The sequence below is a fragment of the Serinus canaria genome, chromosome 1, assembly GCF_022539315.1.
Source record: "Serinus canaria isolate serCan28SL12 chromosome 1, serCan2020, whole genome shotgun sequence".
Classification (NCBI taxonomy): Eukaryota; Metazoa; Chordata; class Aves; order Passeriformes; family Fringillidae; genus Serinus; species Serinus canaria.
In genome coordinates, this window is record NC_066313.1 from 82,064,512 (window position 1) to 82,077,738 (window position 13,227).

The 13,227-nt window shown below is 36.9% G+C and overlaps 1 protein-coding gene across 5 annotated transcripts in view; it reads left to right on the forward strand.

The window, feature by feature from the left end:
• OCA2 (OCA2 melanosomal transmembrane protein) overlaps positions 1–13,227 on the forward strand; it is a 183,982-nt gene that overhangs the window by 107,915 nt on the left and 62,840 nt on the right. For all 5 annotated transcript variants that reach the window (XM_050979330.1, XM_050979327.1, XM_009085383.4 and 2 more), the window contains one exon: positions 10,488–10,615. In XM_050979330.1, coding sequence (XP_050835287.1) covers positions 10,488–10,615 — 128 coding nt within the window. The remainder of the gene's footprint in view (positions 1–10,487; positions 10,616–13,227) is intronic.

Here is a 13,227-nt window from a genome sequence, read left to right on the forward strand (position 1 = left end):
CCAAGCATGGAAATATGCTTCCTAATGTACACTACATCTTGTACTCTGTTGGCTTGGGTAAATCTATTCAATATGTTTTTCTCATAAAAATGAAAGTAAATTGCATTTCAGTGTTTAATTTTCTACCAGAATATTGGTTTATACAGAGGTGAAAGTTTTAGAAATCTAATAACTTTAAATTGCAGTTGGTAGAGAGAATTAGAAAGATTTTTAAATTCTGCATCAGTCCCAAGCCTTAATACAACTTTTTCATTATGAACATGGAATCATTAATATAATTGGAAGGTACTGACATTTTAATTTAAATAATAAAATTTGAATACTTAGTTGCCTTTTGAAATGTGGAACTCTTTCCTATTCAGTTTTCTTGTGCCTGTTCATTAATTTATTTTGTGTAATTCTATGAAACATCTGTTATTAAAAGATTAGTACTGAGACTTAAAAAAATCCAGATACTAAAAACTGTAAGACTCCTACACTACTTTCATTTGGCCCCATGAGATTTTATTTTATTGATAAAGCATTATTAAAACATCTGAGAAAAGATGACAAAGGATGAAATTAAAGCCCCTTTGAGGATTGTTCCTGGCTACTATTTTAACTTTATCTTTTAGACGGGCATGTCTAGAGCTTTGGACTATATTAATATGTCTGGAAAAGATTTAAAAAGTAATATAAAGTAAGATTTTGTTGAAATTTTAAGCTAGATTTTTTGAGGGGAGTGCTCAAAGTGACTGGTTCAGAAAAAATACCAAAATCAATTTATAGTTCAATTCCTTCTACTCCTGTGGGGAAGCTGCTTTATCTTTGATTTGGTTTTAGTCAGTTCAATGAGTTGCTGAGCTGCTGTGAACTTAGTGCAGTTCCTTCTAGTACCTGTGAAGAGGGACCCATTATCTCTGTGGCCCTGTGCCTCTGTGCTTTCTGCATGCAATGCAGGCAGCCTGCTCTTGCAGACCCCCTCACTCTTGCTCTCTTCCACCTCTGGACACCTCTTTCCCAGGGCCAGGCTCCCTAGCTTCTGAGACATGAGAATGTCTTCTCCTTTAAGAGGCTGCAACAAAGTGTTGCTCTCCTATTCAAGGAACAAGGTGAAAACCCAGGAGTAAAGAGATGAGATAGTTTCTGTTTCAGAGAGGAGATGCTGCCTCAATTTTGGCTGCTGGAAGCAGGGATGGAATGCCAGGAGAAATACAGTTGTGGTTTTCCCTTATTTGCATATTAATTCCTGCCTTATCACCACCATTTTTCCTGTTAAAGACACAACCCTTGCACAGGTGAACCTATGGTATTACCATCCATGGCTTTTCTATGTTGCTTTGATGAATTATTTAAGCAAGGGGACAGGAAGACATCTTTTGGATTCACTGAATTTTTCCATGATTAAGGTCTGCCATTTGCTCACTGGAGGGAGAGGTCTTGGATTTTTTTTTTCACTTGTACAGAGTCGTGTCTTAATGCTACGGTCTGAGACCATTCTGGTATCTTTGGTGCCATGGGCATCTCTGATCCTTCAGACATCAATATTTCTGCTAATTACCTTCATCTGCCCTCAGAATAATCTTTGGGGGTGTCACTAATCAGTGGAGGAGGTCAGCAGCTGTAATTCAGCTGGGTTTCATCTTTGGAATGTTTAGCCAAAGTAGTGTCAGCAAACTCCCCAAATTTAGGAACATATAACTAACTTTAGGAACATTTGAGTAAGTAACATGATCGCTATGACCTTTCTGGGCAGTAGGACAAGGTGTATAGTCAGTATTCTATGTCACTCCAGTCAGGCAAACATCCTAGATCTGAATTTCCCTCATCATTCTTGCACTAAAGCTAAAATTCCTCAATATTTACAAACAAAGGATATCTTGTCTGATGAGACTTCTTTCTCTTGCAAAACTTTCTCCTGCCTTCTATATTGATGTGATTTAACTTCTCACTGTGGACTTAGTCTGCAAATTCTGCTACAGCTACTTGTGAGTGTCTGAAGATCTCTTTTTGCAGTTTATGTTAACTAGTTGTGTCTTGAATCTTTGAAACATTTTAAAACTGTGATTGAAATAGTGGAGAAGTTAGAAAATAACTGTTCCATTTAATGTAAACTGACTTCTGATTTTTTGATAGGCCATGTTGTGCAGACTTCTCTTAATTTTACTTCCAGAGCATTAAAGGCGAAATGTACTCAGTTGGTGTAGATATGGAAGACTCTTGTTTTATTGTCAGTCCTTTGAATACCAGTTGCCATATTTATTGACAAATTTCCATAATTTCAGAAAAATTGTTCACATTCACATGGGAAATTAAATACCTTAATGGGAAAGAACCTCAGTTGAACAGTCGCATCCCTCCATTATGTCCACAGAGACTATTATGCAAATTATAACAAAAATTTTGTCTTTACTGGAGAGAGGAGTCACTTCTCAAATTAAGGGAAGTGGATAAGATTTGAAGTTTCTCCTCTTTACGTGCTTTTGATTTTCATCCTTCTTTTGATTTTCATATGTTTCAGTGGACGTGCTTAATTTTCAGTTTACACTGTAATTTACATAGATGAACCAATAATTATCATAGAGTTGAAACTGAGTAGCACTTATCAGGTAGCTTGTTTAGTGAGGAAGAGAGGAAGAGTGCTAGAGAGAGTCCTCACAAACTTTCTTACATTTGTTTTTTCATCACAGAATGTATGAAGTTTCATACCAATATTTACTTAGAAATAATGAAGCCAGTTCTCCATTACTGCAGCCTACTAAGACTTTAACAACTAGCTTAATCCATTTATTTTCTGTAGCATTTAAATTAGGAGCACACTGCAGGAATGATTCTTTGCTAACAGCTTTGAGACAGATCTATGTGTGTGTGTAAAATATTGCATGAGTTGCAATGCTGTAACCAATGGCAGAAGTCTTTAACATAGGGATCTTTGACTAAATTATGAGATCATGTAAACTAAAAATCTCCAGTATTCCACAAGGGAAATAAATGTAGTCTGTGTAGTTTTGTTCTGAAGATGCATCCTAGGAAGCTGTTCAAGAAGAACTCTAGTAAACTTCCCCCACTCCCCACCCCAACTTTTATGTGGGCCCTAGATAGGCCATGTATGGGCTTTTGAACTTGGAACAAGAAGCTTCTTTAGAATGGTGAAAGTGCTTTTAAACTGGAACCTCTCCCCCACCGGCCTGTGAGAAAGATCCTGCCTCCCAGAGTGCAGCAGAATTCCTCAGCTCCAAAAGATTTATATAGCCTTGTAGGGGAGCACAGGGTTGAGAAAGGTGTGGACAGATCCCATTAGCATGAGAGGGGTTTTGTTGTCAAAGGCTTTTAATCCTGTACTTTGAAATTTTATTCTGGAACATTTTTCCCATCTCTTATCAGTGATAAATAGATTGAACTATGTTCTTCCACTATTCTGTGTGATGGTGGAATTGTGTGAATATGACATTTGTTTACAAACAACAAAACGATATTTGTAGAAACAGAAAAAATTACTTAAAAAATGTGTTTGTCCCTATAGAGAGGAAGAAAAAAAAGTGCTTATATAAACCTGTTTGGTTTCAGGTTAATTTGTGCAATAGTTAAGATGAGATGTTTGTTATAGAGCTACTCAGTGTTATTGAGGAGTTGTTTTATAAAATATCTACAAAAACCATAGACCAGTTTAATAAGCTGATTTATAACTTTTTAATGCCTAAGAAAACAAAAAATCTTGTTGAGACAGACAGCTATTAAGATATAAAAACTAGTGAACAATCTAGATTTAAGAAAGTGTAGGCCAGATTCCAAGAGTTACATGAAGTTTAGCACATCTTCTATTTCACTTCCTATGTCACTATATCCTCATAGTGAAAAGTGCACATTTGGTCTTTAATTTGTCACTAGAGCTAACATTTATCTAGAAATTAGCTAGGTTTAGGAAATGAATCAGTTTTAGTTGATAAAATCTTGAAAAGCTTGTAGGTGTTGACTCCTAAGTAATAGCTCAAATGATACTTTATTGTCAACTGCATTTAAAGCTGTCACAATGATTATTTTCTTTTCTTTGTCTCTCTTCCCCCCCCCCCCCCCACCCCCCGGCCATTTTAATTTAAATTTTGTTTTATTATTTTGGAAAGCTTTCTAACATGACTTGATAAACTAGGCAAACAGATGCAGAGCTTAGGAAGTAACATTTGTGGACCTTTTCTGTAGAGCTAAAAATACCATCCTCAATAATCTGTAGTTGCCTGGAAACTCCTTCACATATTTCAGTAAAGTAAATGGCTTTGGCCTCCAAAACCCTTGGATTGCCTTCTCTGTACATGGGGGAAGGCTCCTGTTCTCAAAGTCTCCATGATATTTTTAAGTTTGTGATATTCTGGGCAAAATGGGGAACATTTGCTCCTATATCTGGAGCTGAGAATTTATTATCAGTAAAAAATTAAAAGTTGCAACCAGTGCAACCAGTGCAACCAAAGCAAGCAGTTATTGTTCATGTTATAGTAATACTAACACTTAGAGTCTAAATTATCTAATCAATAAAAAAAAATACACCTCATTAACAATATGCAGTATAAACTGTTGTAAAAAAGCAACCAAGCAACCAAACAACTTCTCCTTCCCCCCGCCACCCCAAAAAAACCCCAAAAATCCACTCAAAACCCAAAAGAATAATCCCAGTATCATCTCCCTTTTTTCCCCTGTTGTTAAGGTCTCCCTCTGATGTTCTCCTGGGTGCTAAGCATCACACATTTAGGCTGGAAGGAGTCACAACGCAGTGTTGACAACTTGAGGTGTTTGCCAGGATGAGATGACACGTTAGGGGTGTCTTCCTCTTTGCCAAGATGTAAATAGTGTTGGTGTTGATGGTTTCTTACTTCCTGTGCTTCAGTTCACTCAAGTCCATTTTTATATATTTTCTGAACTTCACACTTATTCAAATTTGGTTTCCAGCTCTACATTATACCTGATTCCATTTTATGGGGTGTGATGTATATTGTATGCTTTTTTTCTTGTGCTTTTTGTTACCCTTAAAATGGGTCTTGACCATCTCATAGGTTTACTCAATCATCTATAACTAATCACAGCTGAGTTACTGATAAACCTGGATTCTTTTTTACCGTCTTATGTATTTCTTTTAGCTGCAGGTACTCAGGGACTCTTGTCTGTGGCAATTTCTTTCTTCCCTTACCATTTTCCACTAATGCTCCACCTATATGAAGCAGTAATGCTGCTTTCCATGACTAAAGTTATTTCTTTAATTGCTGATCTCAATGGTAAATAAAGCAATGTGTTAAGGCCTCTGATAAAAGCTTCCAGTCCAAGGTAGAAAGACATAAGGAGATTAGAGCCAACATTTTAAGCTGCTCTCTTTCAAAGTCTTCAGGCTTTTCTGAAGACTCTTCCAGATCCTTGCAGGTGTGCTTGCTGGGACTGCTTGCCGCCCTTTTCCCCAGGCCATCAGCTACAATTGCCAGTGGAATTTGATATATTTGTCCTCGTTTAGTGCCCTTAATCTCCCTGCCTGTGCTCCATCCATTTACTCTGTTATCTCTTGTGGCATGTGGTGGTGGTGTTGGTTTAGGTGTTCTAGTACTTTTACATGGAGGTCAAGAAGAGCTCTGCATAGGACTGACCTGCTGGTCTCTGATATGTGGCATAGAGACTTGATTGCACCATGAAAATGCAAACTGTTTTTTAAAAATGATAAAGGACATAACTATATCTGAGATTTCATACATCTTTGATTCATAGTTGTGTCAAAAGCATTCCTGGTAGAGTGTACATGAGCATGAGTTAAAAATAAATTTGACGATAATATTTTAATAATGACAATGTGGGAATGGAGCTACATTAATGCAGTCAGCACTGACTAGTACTCAGAAAGTCTGGTCCAGATGTTATTCATCCCTGTCAGCATAACACCTTGCTTGTGAAAATACAAGACATTTGCTTTCCATGATCCTTGAAGTCTTAATATATTTTAGGATAGTTTGCAAAAGTTCTGCCTTGAAATGTCACTGTGTTCTTTAAAAATAGATAATTATGCATGCATTATACTATACCCCCTGTCCATGCAGCTGCCCACACACTTGACAAGAAAAAGCCAAGGACCACTAACAGTTGTATCTGCTAGTGCAGCCTTTGATCTTTATTGCTCGCTTCTAGAGAAGCCTACCTTTCCTTTATCTTGATATTTGCAGCTCCTCAAACTACTTTTTGTTCACTAGAGTCAACAAGGCTATGGCAATAGAGTGTGTTTGTTTGCAGTGACCTTTACTGAAAGCACTCTGTAATTTTTCAGACTTACATATTGGTGCAATACAGACAGCTATATATCCATCTCGGGAGATGGAGTGCCCAGCTGCAGAAATGTCTGACCAGGTTTCTTTCTTACAGTGTTCTGTTTTGAGTGCCATCCCACCTCATCTATAAAATTGTGTTTGGAGAGTTAGTGAAGCTAGGTGTTGGCATTACAATACAATGGTGAATATGGTTTCACATTCTGACTTCATGCTATTACAGCTATTCAACAAAGTCCAGCACATCCTTTCCTAAGGCACGTGAGATGATCTGGGATCACAGAGCAGTCAGTTCTTTACCTTGCTTTATGAAATGCTTCTGGTTTTATTGTATAACTACCTTGTGTCAGCATAGGATCCTGCTTCTTTTGCCTTGCATGGGGTTATAGCTTCCATTATTTTTTTCCATATCCTTTTATTCCTCTTGTATTGTACCAAGTATTTATTGGTGTGGTACAAGTCTTGGATTGTCACCTTCACTGTTCTCTCCCCCAAGGAGTTGCCTTAAACCATGGTGCTAAAAATAGCAAAGAACATAAAATGATTTCCATGAAGCTAAGCCTGTGAAAAGAGACTGTTCAAAAGACTAGCAAGTTGCTTTGAGAGAAGGTAACTTTATACTAAAAAAAAATAATTTTAAAGATAAAAGTGCACTTACCAGTGAACATCAAGCACTTCTTAGAGATATTCAAAAAGATTTCAGAATGTATATTTTCAGGGATGCATAATAAAATAAAACAAAATTTGAATAAACCAAAATATGGAACATTTTCATTATACTGATAAAACATATTCTATGAGTAGAGCAAGCACTACTGGATATATGTCTTTGATTTAACTTTGTCACCCCAATATTTTTACAGGCTTGTATAAGAGGATGATTAAGCATATACTACATTACACCATACTATGTGAAGGACTGGCATACATCCTTAAGCTATAATGACAAAAAAAGAACTTAAAAAGCACAAAAACTAAAATACTTTGAGAAACACATAAAATAACATAGTTAATACCCTCCCATCTGTTTGCAGATTGGGGTACTATATTTTCATCTGGCAGAAACTGGTCTAGATTTTTTTTAAAAAAAATTGTTTCTCAATCACTATAAATTCACCTGAATATTGTGTGACCCTGAATATTGTATTGCCTGAATCATTGTGACTGCTATTAACATCTTCTTTTCACTCTTTCTTGTCCTACCCACTACTGTTGACACAAATGGGTTGCTCTCTGCCCTTTGGGGAAGCCTGGTATTTACCCAAAGATTTGTCAGGACCTCTTAAATCATCTTATTTTTGAGCTAAATATTCTGGATTCTCTACATTTTTCCTCAAAAGTCATCTCTTCAGGCTGTTGATTGTGCTTCCTTCCCTGCCTCAGATTTCCTAATGGGTATGCATCTTACAGTATATATTCTCAGGGTTTACTAGGGATGAGGAAAAGAGAGGTTGCTTCACAGAATTTATTATTTATAGCCCTGGTTCCATGTTTCAGTGGGCCATGAGATTTAGTTATGATACACTGTGTTTCTCAAGTCTTTTCTGGAGGACTGTTTGGCATCCAGTTGCTTCTCATCCTGGATTTTCACAGTTTTATCTCTTCCTACCTAAATATATTATCTTGACCTGTCTTGAGTAGCCTGCTGTTTTGCCCAGGCCATCAGAGGGATCATGCAATGCTACCTGACTTTGGTTTGCAGTTCAAATGTCTCAGTGCCACTTCAGTTTCCAGAAAAGTGAAATTTTCTCAGTCTTCTTAAATGCATTACTCCAAATTCTGTGCATATAAAGTGAACATGCAGAGTGAACATTTTCACTTTGTTCAGAGGAAGCTTGTTATGCTTCTGACCTGCTACTATGAGGTGGAAGTCAAAATTACTTTTGCTGAGGAATGCAAATTCTTCTTAATGAGCATTTGAAAGACCTAAAAATTGTAGAGCAATTTTTCTCCTTAATTTCTTTCTCTTTCTCCTGCCTACCTCCAAATTCTAGACTTCTTTTTTACTCTATTAGATTGTTTCATATTTTCAAGTTCATCTACTTGATTATTTTAAAATAAGGGTTTTTTTTGAGTAGTATTGCAATTGTGTTCCACTCAGCATGAACTAAGTATTATTCCAAAGGTGGTTTTGCCCACTGGGTACAGGAAAAGCAAAGCCCTCAGGCAATTTCTAATGTACTTTTTTTTTTTTTTCTGGCACTAGGCTGAAGACATGGAAATCTTTTCTTATGAAGAATGCATTATAAATTTGCCAGATGCATTTTATAATAAAATTTCATTTCCTTTCCCCTAAAATAAATAGAAAATGTCACCCTCTTCAACAGGTAGAAATTGAATTTAGGTTCAGGTTCTGTATAAGTTCTCTTTCTGGGGCATCAATTGTTATGAAGCAGATGCACTTAAAGGCAGTAAAGGAAGTGGTCTGTTGGACAGTAAATGGGCTTTGTTTTCACTAGAGTAATGAGAAGTTATTTTTAAAAATTATTTCTATTTTTCTTCCTTATGGCTCTCTTTTGTGGTCCAGAAAGCTAGGGAAAAAAAAAAAAAAAAGAACAGAGAAGCCAGTGTTTAATGTGTCCTAGTACTTTCAAAATTCGACATAGTGAATAAAAAATTCCAAGAAAGTGTCCTGTCCTGTCCTGTCCTGTCCTGTCCTGTCCTGTCCTGTCCTGTCCTGTCCTGTCCTGTCCTCTCCTCTCCTCTCCTCTCCTCTCCTCTCCTCTCCTCTCCTCTCCTCTCCTCTCCTCTCCTCTCCTCTCCTCTCCTCTCCTCTCCTCTCCTCTCCTCTCCTCTCCTCTCCTCTCCTCTCCTCTCCCAGACTAAAATCAGCTCTGTGCAGCCACAGCTGGCAGCTGATGTGTTTGCACTTCCCTCTGGAGAGCTGTACTTACTGAAGCACAGCAGGATGACACCTCCCTTGCCTGTCTGTATTCTCAGGGAACAATATTGTAAGGCCAGGCACTGCTCCCTCATGCAAAGCTGCATGCTTGAAGCTAATGTGTGCTGATAACACTCATGGTGATAGAAAATGCCTGGCTCCATCCACCTCTTCTGCAATTCTGTATTTCTTCATTAACTTTAGTGATTGTTATCTCCATATAGCATGTTCTTGTTGATTCATTATTATTGGAGACAGAAGGGTAGGAATAATACCAAGATATTTTCACAGATTGTCCCATAAGTAATGAGAAATTCTTAAATTCTTCACTTTGATGTATTACATTCAAAATGTATGTGAGAAAATGTTATGTTGTCATGTAGGTTTTTAGAAAATAGTACTTAAAATTCTGCTACTTAGCTTCAAATCAGCATCTATCTACTCTCCCTTGTAGCATTCTAACAGGAATTGCCATCATCTTTATTTATTTAAGGTGGAGTTGGGCCCACTGTTTTTTAACAGAGTTCAGAAAATAGCCAAGACAACAGTCAGAGGAAAATTAGGCAGTGCATTTCCATAAACCATTCCTTTATGTTGAGACTAAATAAATTTAATTTGCATTAAGAGATTTGCTTTGTTTCATAGTACAGCAAATCAACTTTGCTATTAAAAGTTGTGGTAGATAGAACTGACAGTTCTCTTCTGCTGCTTTGGGAACTCAGTGAGTTATAAGATAAATGAACCAGAGGGATCAAGCAGTTCTAGAAGGAATTTTAACTGTGCAGAGGGAAAGTGAGCCTTGCTCAGACAGGAGATTTGCTATTTGCATTTTCTGGCTAATTGTGCATTTAATTTGCATTTTCTCTCAGTTACTTAAATATGTGTATTAAAATACTTCAGGATGTGCAGAAGGATCTTATCTGCAGCGAGCTTCTTTTGCTCTAAATCTCTCTTCTTTTCTAAGGAGAGTTTCCTTTCCTGGTTATCCTCTGGAGCAGGCAGCCACTGAATCTTTAAGGTCCAGGGAATTCAGCCAGCCTTTCAGGAGCTGCAGATTCCTTCACTATTCCTAAATACCGAAAGGTTTCTCTGTGATCCAACCTATTGATTATTGGGGTAATCCAACTTTGTCTTACTTGCCTTTTTTTTAAATTTTAGATTTTATTTCAATTTGAAAGCAGAAACCATTCATCCTGTTATATCTGTGAACTTTTCCTTGTTACAGTAAAAGCAAAAATATGGCAAAAATCTTTGAAAATCACAATACTGTAACTTACACGTTGGTAGCACATAACAAGTCTGTGAAGTATAAAGCATTGCTCTCTTTTTCTCTCATACAGGCTGGATTGCCATGTTGGGAGCCCTTTGGCTGCTGGTGCTAGCAGACATCCATGATTTTGAGATGATATTGAACAGAGTTGAGTGGGCAACCCTCCTTTTCTTTGCAGCATTGTTTGTTCTCATGGAGGTAATATTCTCTGATTGTAAAGCCTGAAGAACTGAAAAATATTTCAAATGTGAATTATGTTCCTGAAGAGAGGCCTCCTGCTGGTTCAATCCCACTGAAATATTGTTGATCAAATGTAGTTATGATAATATGGAGAGGAATAGCAGAGAATGAAAGTTAGTTGGGCCACTTTAATATTTAAATTTTCATTATAAACTTGGTCTCATTCTCTTTCCATATTCTGCTTTTGTTGGATGTATCTGACATAATCATTTCTCTGTAATTTAAATTACAGTTTCTGGGTTTATTGCTGGTCTATGTGTGCAGATATTTTATGTGTATTTATGTGTTTGTTTACAATTATTTATACAGATGATAGGAAAAATAATAGAACAAGATTAAACTAGAGTTGAAAAATGCTTCTAGTGCTGTCTGCTACATGCTGGCCACCAAATGGCCTGAGATATTTCATGGGAGTGTGATTTGAAAGGAAAATAACACTGGATTTCAGTTTGCAATGCTAATTTAAAAAATATTCAGCTCTTGAAATGCCTGGATATCTTGCTGTGTATTTTCTGTGTGCTTGTCTGCTTGACAACATCCATGTCCGTCCATGTTTGTATCCCCTTTTATTCCCTATTCAATGTTTTGTATATCTTGAGAAGATTTATTCTTACGCCAAATATTTGGAATTTTTTTTTTTTGTTGTTGTGGATATTCACAATAACTTTTAAATTAGGCTTCTGGAATACTGACTTTTTTTCAGTTGTTAATTGTTGGGTTTAAATGATGTAATAATGTTGTAGAAACATGACTGGCAATACCCAAGTGACCACTAACGCTACCATGGCCTGAGTGAGAAGCCTGCGGAAAGCCTGTGATAACTAATTTGCTCATAGAGCTTCTCTTCTCCCCTCTTTCCTCACAATAATTGCATAGATCCCAAGAATCTGGGAATTGGAATCTATTAAAAAAATCAACAGCAGTAACAGAGACAACATTTGAAGCAAATAGAAACAAGAATCAATCTGACTAACTCTAATTAATGCCAAAGTGGAAGTCAAAATCTGGTAACCTCCAAGAAGTTGAGAGGAAACTCTGATTATCATTATGAAATTTTCTGCAAGCTACTAAGTCTAAAGTTAATCAGGAAATATTGATTTATTGTATGCTCATTAGAACAGGAAATTTCTAGTTCTCCATTGTATGAGCTTCCATATAACCTTGAATTTCTAGCTCTTATAGTCAATCAATGCTGAAGCCATGTTTATTTTGTCTACTGTTATTGTAACAGTTTGTTAGTTGTGTTCCCTGATGTATTTATTGTTTGAACTTTGATTGACCGGCTGTGATTTGAGTGCTGTGTGCCTGCACAATACCATAGTAGAATACACAGGAAATTATTTGCCATTTACTGCCAGACTTCGGATACAACTAAAATAATTCACTGAACTTCTTTTTTTTTTTTTGGTTTCTCATGTCACCAGTGAGTAGTTTGCTAATGAAATAATACTTTTCCTGGCTTTCTAGAATAACAGCAGTTTAAGGTCATGGAAGAAACTTGTCCAGATAATGAAGAAAAAAATATGAGACCTTAAATGCTTCCCCACAATGAATGAGAAAATGTTCTGTGTATATCATCACTGCTAATTTTTATCTGAATCTATTGGATTAGTAGGTGGCAGTCTTTTCTAAGGTGTTTTTCTTTCCTTAGGGTTACCAGTGTCAAGAAGAGACTGGTAAAAACAAAGATATACATTGATATACTACTTTCCATAGTCTAGGGCATTCAGAAATTGCCAGCTCATATTGCTCACCCTTGGTGATCCTTCAGCTTGGATAGTTCCCAGTCTGAAGCTGTTTCCTGCTGCTATAAATGTTCTCTTTCCTATTAAAAGACACATTTAAAAACCTGTGTGGGACTTAGGCAACTAATTTTGGAAAATGTGATTTGAGTTCCAGATATTTTGGAAAACATGATTTGAGTTCCTGAACCACAGGGGAACTTCCGAAGGTTCTACCTTTGGGGGTCCATCAGTCCAGTCTGGTGCATCTTTTACAATTAAAAACTTGGAAATTCTTTGGAGGTCTTTTGTTTTCTCTTGTGTCCCCTGGCTAATTAATCTTTACAACTGTCTTTTTAGTCTTTATCCACAAGTGGCTGTTACATGCTATAAAGATCTTTCTGCTTCTTCTGTCTCTGTAAAATAAGTCCCTATGCCTCTCAGGATTACAGCTCTTTGTTGAGTTTTACAGCAAAAATTGGCATGTTACCTTAATTCCTTCAGGCAGAGTTTACTTACAAGAGTCATCATGGCATACTGTCCACAAGAGGACTAATGAAATTTTTTATGCATAAATTAGACTTTGTTTTAAAATGGCATATGATTTCTTTCTGCAGAAAAGCTCTGTTGTGAACTCCCCCACAGGAACTAGTGTGCCTGAAGACACCAATTAGTGCAATAATGCTTACTCCTCTTAGAAGACACAGGAACATCCAAGAGACCCTCTGTGCAGTTTACATGCAGGGGAGGACAGTGGCAGGGTGCTAATTGCTGACTTGCACTTAGGTGCTTGCAGGAGATTGGCCTGGAGATCACAGAGACATCCTAAAATTATTTATGTGATTAATG